The following is a 14,732-nucleotide window of genomic DNA, read 5'->3' on the forward strand; positions in this document are numbered from 1 at the left end:
GGCAACTAATCAATGTGCCTCTCTCTCATCGATGTTTCTCTCTCTCACCTCCTCCCTCCCTCCTACTCTCTCTCTAAAAAAAGAAATCAATGAAAAAATATCTTCTGGCGGGGATTATAAAAGACACACACACACACAAAAGAAATAAGGCTTATGCTTTCTAGCTCAGAGCACTATTGAGGACCAAATGAGTTGAAACACTTTATAAATGCTTAAAGGCTATCCAGGTATTAAGTTTACAATTCCTAGCCCTCCCTCATTCATTCAATGCAGCCAACATAGATTTATTTCCTTGTTCCATAAAAACCTTAGACCAGGACTAGAGAACAGGGCACAACTAAGGTAGCCTTCAGGTGAATTGAGTGAGTGAAGCTGCAGAGATGGGAGGTACCAGGTTTTCCCGGGAAGGGATTGATATTTCCTCTCTAAGTTACTTGGAAGAACCTGTGAATTCCCCAATACAGGCATACCTCCTTTTATTGTACTTCCCTGGCATTGCATTTTTTTTACAAATTGAAGGCAAGTTCCTCCACCAGCAAAATGGCTGTGACTCACTTTATTGTGGTGGTCTGGGATCAAACCCACAATATCTCTGAGGTATGCCTATAGCTGAGACCATATTTCGTTTTTCTTTTCTCCACTCCCACAACATGAATAGAGTTGGTTGGGAGAAGATCCAGATCACATACTGCTTTCGCACATACTGTTCAAAAGAGACCAGGCTACTGAGTCCTTTGTCTAAGAAAATTCCCCTAAAACTCCTTTGTCCTTTTAATTACCAGGCACTTAAATAAAATAAAAGGTTCAGTCTATGTTAAGTGCACAAAAATGGCCAGATAGATTTTCACCAAATTTAGAAAGCATGTTGGGGGTGGTTTGCCTTAAAATATAAACTATGTGTACATATGAAATTAACCTCCTGGATCCCTGGGAAATGTCAGGAGTTAGGTCATTGTCTTCAAAGCAGTACAAAGTGATAGACAAAGTGAGCCTTGTGTGTCTTGTCTATGGGGAGAAAGATGCCCTACATATCAAGAGGCAAAGGGCAGAGATAACAAACTGGTTTCAAATCTAAGACCTAAATCAAAGGCTGAGTGCATTTCAGGAGAGGAGTCTTTTCTGTTCCCAGGTTGAAGATCTCAAGCTGAGAGTCCAGGTAGAAGACACTAGTTAGTTTGTTCTTTATTTTCATTGGAAAGTTACAGAGTTACTTGTCAACAAAATGACTGTCAGGACAAAGATATCCAGTGGTTTATATGTACAGGCCCATCCTGGGGTTGGCACCTCCTGAAGAGCCTCACCCCAAGGCCTCAGTTGGCTCCTTCCCAGGCCCCTAGGAACCAATCATAAAGACACAGGGAACAAAAACTAGCCTGACCTCAGCACCTGCTTTCACTCCAGAGGGAGGCGGCAGCTACTGGTATGGGACCCAGGCCTAGTCTTGGCCTAGTGGGTGTGAGGTTTTCTCTCCCAGAAACCTGCCCTTCTCGAAACCCCTCCCAGGCATTCTCTTGGACATTCCTGGGACTATTCTGATGGGCTCACAAGTTCCCATTCTGGTCTTTCTTTCAAGTAGTCATTCTAACACTGAGGCATCCCAGCCTCACATCCTGGTGGACAAGCATTTGCTCTGTGGCTTTCGTTTAGTTCCTGATTTTGTACAAAAATGACAGTACTTTTCATGGGACCATTTTTTGCCCAAGAAAACCAAAGTTGCTCAACAGGTACAGTTCTGCTGGTCGATCTGCTTCCGGCAGGGCTCCATGGTGACAGCGACGCCCACCCCACTCCGGCCAGATGTCATGCAGGTCACCTCGCTCCAAGTGTCTGTGTCTGGGTCATAACACTCCACGCTGTCCAGGAACGTGTGACCGTCGTAGCCTCCTACAGGGAGAGCACAGGGGATGGTCACTGCCTCCAAGAGCAGGGGAAAGAAAGAGGAGGAAGTAACCACAAGAAGCCTTCCTCCTGTGATTTGAGCCCGCCCCCAAAAGATGAGGCTAATTAATTAGTCTTCTCCACCCAGGTCCCCCCCCCAGGGCCTCACCAAGAACGTAGATTCTCCCCTGGTGCACAGTAATCCCCAGGGCACTTCGCCGATGCTTCATGGGAGCTACAAAAGTCCATGTTTCTGTCTCCACGTTGTAGCGCTCCACACTGTTCAGCTGGTCCTGACCATCGTAGCCCCCAGCGGCATAGATACAGTTGTGCAGGACACAGACTCCTAAACCACACCATGAAGAGAGGGTGAACACCGGGGCCTGGCCTAAGGGGCTCCAGCCACCACCTTCTTGGGGGACTTCTCCCTCCTCCCTCTCCAGAAGGACCCTTCAGAAACTAAGCCAGGAAAAAGGAACTTGAATTCTGTCAAAATCTGGCTCTCCCGTGTGCCACAGGGTTATTCAAGGTGGAAACAAGAGGCCTCAGCCAGGCCTGGGCAAGTTTCACTCCTGGGGCTGGGAGGGTGTTCCTCCACGGTCCCCTCCCCTCAGCCCCCACCCACCTGCTCCACTTCGGATGGTGTTCATGGGCGTGATCATTCGCCACTCATCTCTCTCTGGATAGTAACACTCGGCTGAGTTGAGTCGATTCGTCCCGTCAAAGCCCCCAACGGCATAGAGCAACCGGTTGAGAACAGCCACTCCCACTCCGATCCTCCGAGTCAGCATTGGGGCCACCAAGTGCCACTCATCATGCTCTGGCTCATACCTGCAAGGGTACAATAACAATGACAGCAGCAGTCATAGCTGACCTTCAAGGAACACTTACTAAAGCCCAATATTCTGCTAGCTCTTTATGGACTAGCTCTTTAATCTTCACAATTGTTCTCCAAAGCGCAAGTTATCAGTAGCTCCATTTTCCAGATAAGGAAACTGAGGTTCACAGCTGTTAATGTGCTCAAGGTCACACACACACGTCTATCCTCAGTAGGAGGTGTGCAGGAGGCAGCCGAACAATGACAACTTCCTCATCATTGATGTTTCTCTCTCTCTCCCTCTCTCTGAGATCAATCAATAAATATATATATAAAAGTGGCCTATTAAGGGTGATGCATCATCCCATCATCGTAGTCACAGACCACATGCATTAGAAACTTCTGGGGTATTTGTTTAAAACCTCTGGGGTATTTGCTCCAAACCCACCCACCAATGCCAGATCTCCACATCTCCAGCAGGCTGGAGAGGTGTTTTGTTGTTATTGTTGTTTTAAATATGTCTGTATTGATTTCAGAGAAGAAGGGAGAGGGAGAGAGACAGAAACATCAATGATGATAGAGTCATTGATCAGCTGCCTCCTGCAAGCCCCCTGCTGGGAATCAAGCCCACAACTCCGGCATGTGCCCTGACTGGAAATTGAACCTCGATCTCCTGGATCTTAGGTTGATGCACAAGCGCTGAGTGATGCCCCCTGGGCTGGGGAGTTTAACAGTTTCTCAAGGTGAGAACTATATCCTGGCTCACCCTTCTGGAAGAAGAGAAGGTGGAAGACTAAGCTATGCAAAAGTCCAAAATGCTTGGCCTCTAAACATAGGGTCACTATGTGCAGTTGAGCACAAGGGCACCACATCCAAGGGGGTGCTTTCCACACCAGACCTCTGTTTATTACAACAATTTTTGAGCAGAGGAGAGTGAGGGGTTATGTTTTAACAAAATTAGCATATTACAACAATTTCAAACTGATGGAACTTTTTCCAAATCTACACAAAGAAGCTATATGGTTTTGTGATGGCCCTGTAAGCAGTTCCCAGGCCTAGACACATCATCCAAGATCACCACCATAAATCTCCCTCGAGTTTAGCTTTAATTCGAGGTTTCTGCTCCCTGAAAGCAGCGTGTATAGATAGGCACTCAATAGGAGGAATCCCCAAATGCCAGTGGCTTGGAACCTGTTAGCTGTGGGACACTCTGAGCCCACCCCTTCTGACCCTGCCACTCACCTCTCCACACTGTTGTGGTGGATGCATCCATGGGAGCCACCAACAGCATAGATGTGCCCATCGATGACCCCAACCCCAATTCGGTTGCGTGGCACGCTCATGGGGGCACAGGGCGACCACTGGTTGGTCATGGGGTTGTAGCAGTCCAGGGCGTTGGAGTCGGTGTTGCCATCAGGCGAGTTGTTCCTGCCGCCCACAGCGTACAGCAGCCCACCCACCACGCAGCCTGCCAGGCCACTACGAGGCACCTGCAAGTCTGCCAACCTGAGCCATGTGCCATCACTGGGGTTGTAGGCCTCCAGGTAGCTGAGTGACTGGCGGAAGTAGCCACCAGCAGTATAGATAAGCCGGCCCACCTTGGGAGCCCGGCAGGGCATCATCTGTGTGGGCTTGTGCAGGGTGAGCTCCTGGAAGATCTTGACCAGGTAGTCCTTGCAGCGGGAGTCCGACTGCAAGATCTCACACTTCTGCAGCTGCATCTGCAGGAAGTGGGGCGTCAGTGAGTGGCAGCGCACAGCCCGCAGCAGCGCCTGGACATAGAAGCGTCGGTGCTCACAGTCGTACTTGACCCAGTTGATACAAGCATGGAAGACCTCAGACTCGCAGTGTACATTCAGATCATCCCGGCTGATGAGGGTAACCAGCTGGCAGTGGGACAGATTGAAGAACTCCTCTTGCTTGGCCACCTACAGAGGGTGTTATTGTGACAGGCTGACTCCTGTGTCTCCCCCCAATGCCTCAACTAGAGTATGACCTTGGACAAGTGACTCAACCTGCCTCTGACAATCTAAGTTCCCTCGTCTGTAAAATGGGAATTTGAATAGTATGAACTCAGTTTGTGAGGATTAAATGAGTTAATACCATGTGCCAGGCATGTAGTATATAAGTACTCAGATAAATGGGGAAAGACACAATGTACCATGTATCTTTTTGTATTATCTTTTGCTTGAACTGTAAGAACATTACTTTAAAAAATTTTTTTATTGATTGATTTTAAAGAGAGAGGAAGGGAGAGAAAGCGGGACAAACACTGACTTGTTGCTCGGCTTATTCATGCATTCACTGGTTGGTTCTTGTATGTGCCCTCACCGGGGTATCAAACGCTCTAATCAGCTGAGCTACTGGCCCAGGGCTACTTTTTTTCTTTTTGTTAAATATGACTTTTTCAAAACGGCAAAGTGACTAAAAAGGAAAAAAATAGCAATAGAATATTCTAGAAAAAAAAAGTGAAGGCTCTGAAGAAAGTAGCCTGAGTTGTAATTTTGGTTCACTACTTTCTAACTGGATGACTTTGGGCAAATATCTGAAACATTCCATGCCTTTGTTTTCCTCTATAAAGGGGATTGTTAGTAGCTCATAATGGGGATACTCCTAGGGCATACAGGGTCCCAGGGCAAATTTTTCCTGTCAGGCACTGGTCTATAAAAATAGACCCCACATCAGCAGGTTACCACTGTTCTGGTGCCCCAAACCCATGCAATCCCTTCAAACAAGCACGGTGCAGGCCAGTGGAAGAGCCTGCTTGCCAATGCCTTTCTGGAAGCCATCAGTCCTAACACTAATGCCAGAGTTCCTCAGGACAACTGGTCAAACCCACATGTGATGTAGAGGGAAGAAGAGAAATGGTGGGCCCAGCCACTGAAGGAGGATTTTGAATACTTCCAGGAAGGCCCTCCAATGCATACTTCCTCCTGGGATAGTTAGGAAGATTCAGTGATTTAAAGGATGGCAATCACTTAGAACAGAGGCTGGCCCACAGCAAAGACTCAACAAGCACTTATTATTTCTTCTGTTCATAACTTCCTCCACGTAAAAATGAAAACGAAACCAAGAACATAGGATGACACTGCATGGACCAAAGAAAACATGCCTAAGGGTCACATTTGCCGTCAACAGCATGCCATAGGTGTTCAAGAAATATTTGCTGACTGTCTGAAATGTTGGGCCCTGCTCTGCACCAGGGTTGAGCTGCTGTCATGTTTGCTGCACCCTGTCCCCACCCTGGACCCATGAAATCAGGGAGCACAGATACCCATGAAGGTCTCACTTGCCTCAGCTATTTCCCAGAGTCACCCTAGATGTGTAGACTAGAAGTTCAGAGCGCCACTCTTCTCTATCTCCTTGCCTTCACCCTTCATATCTCAAGGGAGATAGTGATGACCAGCCATGGTCCCTGGTCCTTCTGATACCACCCCCAAGCCTTGCTCCATGTTCCCTCCCCTCACTCACCTCTCCAAAGTGCATGTAGATGTACTCTCGGGCGCGCTGGTGCAGCTCAGCACAGCCAATCTGCTCTGCGAAGTTGGCGATGCCAATGGCATTGCTTGGGTCCAGCTGCTGCACCAAGAAGTCACTGCAGGCACGGACGACACTGTCGATCTGGTACATGACGGCACCATTCATAACATGGAGCACACACTTCTCACCCATGGAGATAGAGGCTGTGTAGGCGAACTCTATGAGACGCTCCATGACCTTGGGGTGGATACCCTCGATGGACACCACCTCCATGCCCTGCTCCCGCAGCCCGTTGGTGAACATGGCCTTGAAGACAGGGCTGGATGAGGCCAGAACCACCTTGTGGGCCATGAACTGTGCAGCTGGTGCATCCTGATACTTGACCTGAAGAGTGACATCACACAGCTGCTGGCTGAGCCGCAGCTCATTCATGATTCCGAAGGCCTGCTTGGTGTGGTCCTCCAGCGTGTAACTGAAGGTGCGGTTGCCATGCTGGGAGGGTGTCACCTCAGCCTTGCACTCGGTGGAGGCGTACATCACTGTGTCCCCTGAACCCTCAGGGCGCTGTGACCTCAGGGGCAGAAATCGGGTGTGGGTCCCAGCCCCGCTAGGCCTCGGTTGCGGCTGCATGGTGTTCCAGGTAACAAGGGATAACACCACCACTGACACTCAGGGGCCTGGAGGAGGGAGAGCACAGGGCTGGGGGCAGGGCCTGGGCCAGGCCTCCTTTTTAAAAATAAAGTGACTCCTAGACCAGTTTTCCTTGACAAGCCCAGGTGAAGCAGCATCCATTTGTTCTTGCTAAATGTCCCATAGCTTCACCAGCCCAAGGATCCATCTTAAAACATATCAGATGATGTCCCTTCCTTGCTCAGAACTCCCCCCACAACTCTCTATAGCACAAAGAGTAAAACCAAACGACCTGCAAAGCCCTCCACAGTCAGCCCCTGTCCACCTCTTCCCTTTGCTCACTCTGTTCCAGTGGTTTGCAGGCCCTTCCCTTCCTAGAGCATGTCCAGCTCACTCTTTCATTCACCTCACCAACACTTATTGAGCAGCTACTGTGTGCCAGGTACTGTTCTAGGCACCAGAGACACAGCAGTGACAAAGACATAAACTGTGCTGGAGTTGACACCTGGGGAGGGAATGGCCATAAACAAAATAAACATTACTTGAGTAGAATTTGGACATGAAGAAAATGACAACAGCATTGTGAGTATGACTTGGGGGCAGTTACTTTAAATTGGGTAGTCCAGGCTTCTGTTGGAGCTGAGACAAAAAGGATGAATATAGAAAAGGGGGATGGGGTGGGAGTTAGTTTTCCAGGCAGAGCGAACAGCAAGTGCAAAGGCTCAAAGGCAGAATGAGAGAGACAATATGGATTATCAGGAAGGAGTGTAATAACAGATAATGACTACAGAAAGGAGGGTTTCCATGAAACCTGTGGAGTCTGGAAAGCCGGGGCATGAATTGTGTTTTCAAAGGTCCTGCTGGGAAACGGCCGGCGGCAGGGGATCTGCAAGAGGCTCCCCAGGTTCTCCACCTTATCTTTCTGAGGCTCGGCTCAGATTCACCTCCTGTTTCTATTTCCATTACCTCACTTGTAAGGAGCTGAAATGAGCTTGTTGGCTTGCTTGTTGAGGGGTGGCCCATCCCTCTGACCCTCAGCACCAGCGCTTCGGAGGGCAGAGAGCCCTGTGTAAGTCACGGTTGTACCCACCCTTCACATGCCTCCCCCACGGCCAGCCTGGGACGTGGCACTGAGCAGGGGTCCGTAAGCGTGTGCCTGGCTGCCTGCCCACTCCACCGTGCCTACCAGAGCACCCTCCTCCACCCGGCCCAGGGCGCCGCTGGGCCACCTCTCGCCCGCCAAGGCCCAGGGCTGGTCTCCTTGGTCCTTAGCCAATCGGTCAACGGTGCCCCCGGGCTCTGGGCATTCACAAAACGCTAGGTGGGGGACTGCGCATGCCCCGCCTGAGCCGCCACCGAAGCCTGGAGAGGGAGGAAGTGACCCCTCCGCAGCCTCTCGATTGCCAACCCCAAGGCGCAGATCAAGCCCCCCAACCCCTCAGGGTCCCCAGGCCTCAGTCTGAGCCGCGCTCCCAGGGCCTCTCGCCGGCCTTGCTCCTCTCCCGGGCAACCCCGCGAGTCGCGCCGTCCAACAAAAGGATCGGACTCGAGCCGCGCCCTTCTGGCCCTCCGCGGGGCCGCGGGGCCCCGGAGGCGACCGGGCCAGCGGGGCCGCGTCACCCGGCCCCTCGGCACCGCGGCAGGGGCGCTCGGGCCCGCCGTGCCCTCAGCCCAGGCGCAGGCCGCTCACTCACCCCGCCATGGCCGCGCTCGGGCTCCGCCTCCGTCTCCCAGGCCCGGGCGCCTCCATCGCTGCGCAGGGGGGAGGCGCGGAGGGCGCGCGGTCACCATGACTAAGCAGAGCCCGGCGACGGCGGTGTCAGAATAAAAGTCCCCGCGGCCCGTGGCCTCTGGCGGCTGGGTTGGCACACGGGCCGCCTCCCCCTCCCCGGCCCCGCCAAGCTGCACAACCCCAACGCAGCGAGCGAAGCGTCGGTCATCGCCGCCCGGGGCGGGTCTGGGACCGCAGCCCTCAATGCACCAAGCAGCGTGGTCAGCGCCACCGGGATTAGAGCTCCCGGTTCGAGGCCTGGCCAGCCCCTGACAGCACCTGACATCGATGGACACCCTCCCTGTCGCCGCTGCTGGCGCGCTCACCTCTGGCCCCGCTGTAGCCTCGCTAGCTTTCGCTGTGGGGCGGGGATGCCCGGGACGAGGCTGCGGCTCTAGGCACGGTCGTTGCCACCCTAGCGCCGCGGGGCGGCGGCCGGGCCGGGGGCGGCTCCTGCCTAACCTTGGCTGTCGGGGACCCACGGACTCCTCCGTTGTCGGGGGACCTCGGCTCCGTGTCGTCAAGGCCTGCGGGGTCGGGGCCGTCGGGTTGGGGGCGGCCTAGGAGGCGCGGGAAGGAGGCGGGGAGAGAGCGCGGCGGGGAAGGAGCCGAGATTCCCCGCCCTTCCCGCAGGTGCTTAGAGCCTTGGACTGGGAGCCGGGCGTCGGGCGCTGGCGCGCGGCCGGGAAGCCGGCTCCGTTAGCCCTTAACACCGTCCCTTCCATCGCTCGATTTCGTCGTCTCAGCGCGGAGCTGCTTTCCTCCACCTGCCCTTCTCCCTTTAACGTTTGCCTCAAGATCCAGCGGCCGTAGGATCCAGCTAGAAATATCTATCTAGCTGGGGTTTCCTTGTCTTTACATTTTCGTTTTCTCCAGTCTTGAGGCGTGTGGAACTCACCTGCGGGGGTTCAAACCCCGGCTCTGCCGCCCTCTGGCTCTGCGCGGTGGGGACGTAACTTAACCTCTCCATGCTTCAGTTTCCTCGCTGTGAAATGGTCATGTGAATGCCGGCACCCAACAGATGTCAACTATTGCTGTTTTTCATGGCAAGGGACACTGATTTGCCATTTATGCTGTTTATGATATGAAGTTAACTTTTAAATAAATGGATTTAAGGTCTTTTAAATATAAAACTAAGTGAATAATGGGAACACTAGGCTGAACATACGTTGCTCTAAGAAAGGATTCTGCCAGCCTCCAGAATGAATTTGGAGGCTTCAGCGTTCTTGCTCCGGGTCTAGGATTAAACCTGGGTGGAGGATGGGGTGGGGCTCCCCCTCCCACCGCCTTCCCAGTTGTCTGAGTCTACAGTTCTAGACCGCTCCAAAGGGAGGCGCATAGCATAGTGGGTGAATACAGGGAATGGCCAAGGCTGTGGGGGAAACTCACACCCTCCTGGAAGTAACCTCTCATATCTCAAAATCAAACCTACAGGCCCTATGACCCAGCGCACGGTGCCACTTGTAGAGATTTATCCAAGGTGCACTCACACGCCTGCAGGAGTATGTATGTACACGATGTGTATTGCAGAGTCGTGCATAAAGGCAAAGGATTGGACTCAATTCATGTGTCCCTCCATAGGGTCCTAGTGCAATAAGTGGTGGCACATCCATGCTGGAAAATACTATGCAGTCAGTGAAAAGGAGCAAGACATTTGCTGTGTGAATATTTACCTGAATATTTTTAAATGTTTTTTATTTTATTTTTAAGAACAAGTGCTATGGATTGCATTGATTGGGTTTAAACGAGGTCATGAGGATGAGGCTCCCATGAGGGAATTAGTGCCCTTATAAGAAGAGACACCAGAGAGCTCCTCAAATTCCCTACACTATAAGAACACACAGCCAGAAGGCAACTATCTGTCAGCCAGGAAGAGCCCTCACCAGCACCCAACCACCCTGGCACCCTCATCTTGGACTTTCAGCCTCCAACTGTGGGAAATAAAGTTCTATTGTCTCAGCCACCCAGGCTATGGTGTTTGTTATGGCAGCCTGAGCAGACTAAGGCAGCTGGACAGAACAAAATCTGTAGATGGGCAACAATTCCCAAGATATACTATTAAGTGAAGAAAGCAAGATGCAGAGCAGTGCTAAAATTGTGTAAAAAGATAGAAGATGTATTTACATTTCGGCTCATTTATTCACAGAATAGCTCTGTAAGTTTCCCAGGAGTCCCCACAGTGATCATGTCCAAAAAGGGTAACTAGTGCTTTTTGAATTTTTAAAAATGTGAACAAGCGAATAAATCTACCATCATGTCATTAAATAACCGAACAATGGGGTGAGCTTCAGGGTCCCCGGGAAAATTAAAGGAGCCTGGGGTGAGGGGCTCCAGGCCAGGTTGGGAACTGGGTCCAGTCTTGGGACCATAACCCCAGGCTTTGAGTGTGTTTGTGTTTCAACAAATAGGTTGGTTTCCCTTGTGCGTGCCTGTCAGGACAGCCTGAGTGTGGCCAGGGAGACTGGCCCTTCCAGGCTGGGTCAGTACCCTCAAAACACCGTGGCTTCCTGCAGTTCTTATGTCTCTCAGCAGGATGCCTGTTGCAGTCTGAGCCCGAAGTCCCCCACAAAGGCCCCACCTCGCAGAGGTCAGGAATGCGCCTGGGGACAGCCAGGGACCATGGCCAGCATGTCTGGAGCCTTTTATGGGCACAAACGGGGCTCTAGTATCACCCACAGCAGAGAATGCAGACCCCCTCCGGAGGAGCCAGACACCAGGGCCTGCACCACTGCAGGCCTGGGAGCCTGACAGCCTGGGCGAGTGCCCTGGCTCAGGCACTGGGGCAAGGTACTCACTGCTTAGAGTCCCCTCACCTATAAAATGGGGATGAGGAAACTGACCTTGCAAGGTTGCAGTAAGGGAGAGTAAAAGGTATATCCTGGGCCTACCACTGGGACGACTAGCCAGGCACAATAAGCTGTAATTGGTCTTATTATTTTATTAAATTTTTATTTTTTATGAAGAATCTGACACCACACTCAAATAAATCTTGTTTCAGCTAAGAATTGGCTGAGTCTCCCAGAGTCAAATTGTAGGGTGCCCTGTCTTTGGTGTCTTCGCCTCTAAACCGGAGAGCTGTCTGTGACTCCTTTCTCACTCCCATACTCAAGTCCTTAGTAATTCTGTCTGCTGTTTCCAAAATCTATCCAGAATCCACATGGTCTGAGTCCCCATCATCACTCTTCAGCCAGTTTAGTCATCTTCACCTTGTTCTTCTAGCTACCACCTTTGCCTCACACAGAGATTTGTGAACACCTGAACCACATCAAGTGCTTCCTTTATCTAGAACCCTCCACGGCTCCACCTCATTTAGAGCAAAAGTAAAGTCCTCCCCTGAGCCCACAAGGCCTTGTGGGATCTGCCCAGTCATCTCCTTGCCTTTGTTTCCTCCTACTCTCACCTCCACCACTGCTCCAGCCCACACCTGAATCCTTGCTTTTCATAGAACACAGACACATTCCAGCCTCAGGGCCTTTGCACCCACTGTTCCCTCATAGGAAATGCTCTTGCATCAGGTGTTCCCAGAGCAATCATGTCTCAGCTCACATCACATGTCACCATCTCTGCAGAGAGGTCTCTCCTCTGACCACCATCGCATCACTGTATTGTCACTGAAACAATCTCCATTATTTCTTCACTCCATTATCTCCTGTGTCCCCGCCAGAACGTCAATTCCACAAGGACAGCGATTTTTGTCTGTTTTGTTCACTGTTGTGGGGTTTAGCGCCAATAAAATACCTTTCCCTGCATCTCTTCTCTCCACCATCTTCGGAGGGTTTTCCTATAAATTCCATTATTTACAAAGAAAAAGTCTGCAAAACAGCTCTTAGGTAGGTCAGTGGCAGGTCAGAGGGTGTCATTCTGTGGCTGGTGTGGGTACCAGGGTCCCTGCGGCTGTGGGTGCACCGGTGGAGCAGCTGATGTCCAGCCCGTCCCGCTGGGGCAAGGAGTGCTCAGAGCGGCTGGAGCTGCCATCCAAGCTGGGGGGCAGCCAGCGGTGCAGGCCATCCAAAGCCCCAGCGGCGCTCCCGGGTCGCCGGGAGGCTCCGGGGCCTCGGCCACAGGGGCGGCGGCCGCAGCAGATGAGGCGCAGGAGCGCGTGGCGCAGGTCGCGGTTGGTGAGCGTGTAGATGATGGGATTGAGAAGAGAGTTAGCCATGGCCAGACCAAGGAAGGGGTCGGCCTGCAGGAGCACTGGGCAGGCGCGCGCCGGGCACGCCACGTCGAGCAAGAGCAGCAGGAAGAGGGGGCCCCAACACGCGACAAAGGCCAGGAACACTATGCTGAGCGTGCGCAGGAGCGCCAGCGAGCGCTGCGTGCGGCGCGCCGCTCTGGAGGAGACCCCAGCGGTACCCGCGCGCTCCCCAAGGCGCTGCGCGTTGCTGCGCACCTGGCAGTAGATGCGCGAGTAGAGCGCACAGATGGCAGCCATGGTGCCGAGGAAGGCGAGCACGCAGAAGAGCACGTAGGCCTTGGCGTAGAGTGGCAGGACGGTGGAGCAGGCGTTGAGGCGGCCGAGGCAATTCCAGCCCATCGCCGGGAGTAGCCCGATGAGCAGCGACAAGCCCCAGGCGGCGGCCGCCAGCGCCAGCGTGCGTCTTCGCCGGGCTGCTGGCGCGGGTCGCCGGCGCGCCATGGTGAGACAGCGCTCGAGCGCGACGGCCAGGAGGCTCAGCACCGATGCGGCTAACGCCACAAAGACGCCACCCTCTCGCACGAACCAGAGCGTGGGCGACAGCCGCAGCGTGAGCGGCCCGGAGAGCAGGATGTTAGCTGCGTAGGCAGCGCCCGCCAGGAGGTCAGACAATGTGAGGCTGCCCAGGAGCAGGAACATGGGCGCATGAAAGCGCGGGTGGCGCCCTAGCACAAACAGCACGGCCAGGTTCTCCAGCACGATGAGCGCGCACACTGCCAGGCACACGGCGGCGTCGGCGCGCAGGCCCGCGCCGGGCTGGTAGCGGGCGCCGCGGAGCTTGCCGGTGTAGTTGTAGTGCAGGACGATGACCTCGCTCACCGGCGCCGGCCGCAGCAGCCCCGGCTCCATGGGCCGCCCGCCCCAAGGCTGCGGAGAGGCCGGTGCAGTGTCAGGCTCGGCTCACCATCCTCGCGGCCTGCGGAGGCGCGCACGGGCCTCGCAGTACCAGGAGAGGGGCCTAACCCCCTGCCCTCCATCCCACAGGTACTGTGGGGCGCAGGGGTAGTTCGGGATGAAAAGGAGCTGGATAAGGTGACAGGCTGACAGAAATAATATTAGAGGAGAGGGTGACACAGTCCCACAGTTCCTGAGGGGTACTCCTAATTCACACACAAGCAGGGATCTCTAGAGGCATATTCGACCATAAACAGAATGCACACAAATACAGCCACACACAGAAGGGGACACACAAATACTGTACACACAGCAAGGACATGTACACACAGTCACAAACTAGGGCAAAAATACAGTCAGACCCCACTAGGAAAACCCAAAAATACATCCATCCATGCACAGAGGCATAGAGCGACAAACAGCCACATGCAGACAGGGTCTCACGCCCAGGCACACAGGCCACAATTTCACAACCTCCACCCACACTCAGCCTGGAGCCCGGGGCTCCACAATCTACATGTCTTGTTGCACACAGGGCTTTTTCCTGCCCAAACCCGTGCATCTACTGCAAAAACCCGTGAGAAAGTTGAGCCTATCTGCCCATTTCACAGAGACAGAGCCCGAGGGCAACAGACAGGATCCGCACCACACAGAGAGGCTTCTGCAGAGAGGCACACATGTCATTAAAGTGTAATAATAATTCCCTTGCGACTGTGCCCTTTAATCCCCTAGACAACTCTCCCCTTAGTCCCATTCACAGACGAGAAAACTGCGGCTGACTGGAAGTACCTCACAGAGAAACAGGCACAAAGGTTTTCATGCTCCCACAGAAACACAGTCACGCGGAAACGGTTACACAATCGCACAGGTCCCACTTAACAGGGGAGAAAACTGAGGCCTAGGGAGGGAAACTGACTTATTTGGACTTGGCTGGAGCGTGCCAGGGGGCTTCAGTTATACACAGGGATCCAGGCGCAAATACAGACCCACAGAGAGTCTGAGATTCAGTCAGGCAGGGGGGAGGGGACATCCAAGACATGCAGACACGGGTTGCACTCGCTTTGATG

General features: G+C 53.2%; 2 protein-coding genes across 2 annotated transcripts; both read right to left on the reverse strand.

Moving 5' to 3' along the window:
• Positions 1 to 1,157: 1,157 nt before the first annotated feature.
• KEAP1 (kelch like ECH associated protein 1) lies at positions 1,158 to 7,918 on the reverse strand. The gene is made up of 5 exons (XM_016207937.2): positions 6,167 to 7,918; positions 3,938 to 4,623; positions 2,504 to 2,709; positions 2,048 to 2,224; positions 1,158 to 1,884 (listed from the first exon to the last, which is right to left on the reverse strand). The coding sequence occupies exons 1-5, from the start codon at positions 6,803 to 6,805 to the stop codon at positions 1,718 to 1,720; spliced, it is 1,875 nt and encodes a 624-aa protein (XP_016063423.1). The 5' UTR covers positions 6,806 to 7,918; the 3' UTR covers positions 1,158 to 1,717.
• A 4,514-nt stretch (positions 7,919 to 12,432) lies between these two features.
• On the reverse strand, positions 12,433 to 13,635 carry S1PR5 (sphingosine-1-phosphate receptor 5). The gene has a single exon (XM_016207817.2). It carries the CDS (start codon positions 13,618 to 13,620, stop codon positions 12,433 to 12,435), a length of 1,188 nt encoding a protein of 395 aa, XP_016063303.1. The 5' UTR covers positions 13,621 to 13,635.
• Positions 13,636 to 14,732: the final 1,097 nt, after the last annotated feature.

This window comes from Miniopterus natalensis, chromosome 4 (genome assembly GCF_054644295.1).
Source record: "Miniopterus natalensis isolate mMinNat1 chromosome 4, mMinNat1.hap1, whole genome shotgun sequence".
Classification (NCBI taxonomy): domain Eukaryota; kingdom Metazoa; phylum Chordata; class Mammalia; order Chiroptera; family Miniopteridae; genus Miniopterus; species Miniopterus natalensis.

Coding starts and splice junctions, on each gene's coding strand:
- KEAP1 (XM_016207937.2), bottom strand. CDS start 6,805: ATGCAGCCGCAACCGAGGCCTAGCGGGGCTGGGACCCACACCCGATTT. Junction 2,225..2,503: donor CACCATCCGAAGTGGAGCAG/GTGGGTGGGGGC, acceptor GGTGTGGTTTAG/GAGTCTGTGTCCTGCACAAC. Junction 1,885..2,047: donor GGGGAGAATCTACGTTCTTG/GTGAGGCCCTGG, acceptor CTCTCCCTGTAG/GAGGCTACGACGGTCACACG.
- S1PR5 (XM_016207817.2), bottom strand. CDS start 13,620: ATGGAGCCGGGGCTGCTGCGGCCGGCGCCGGTGAGCGAGGTCATCGTC.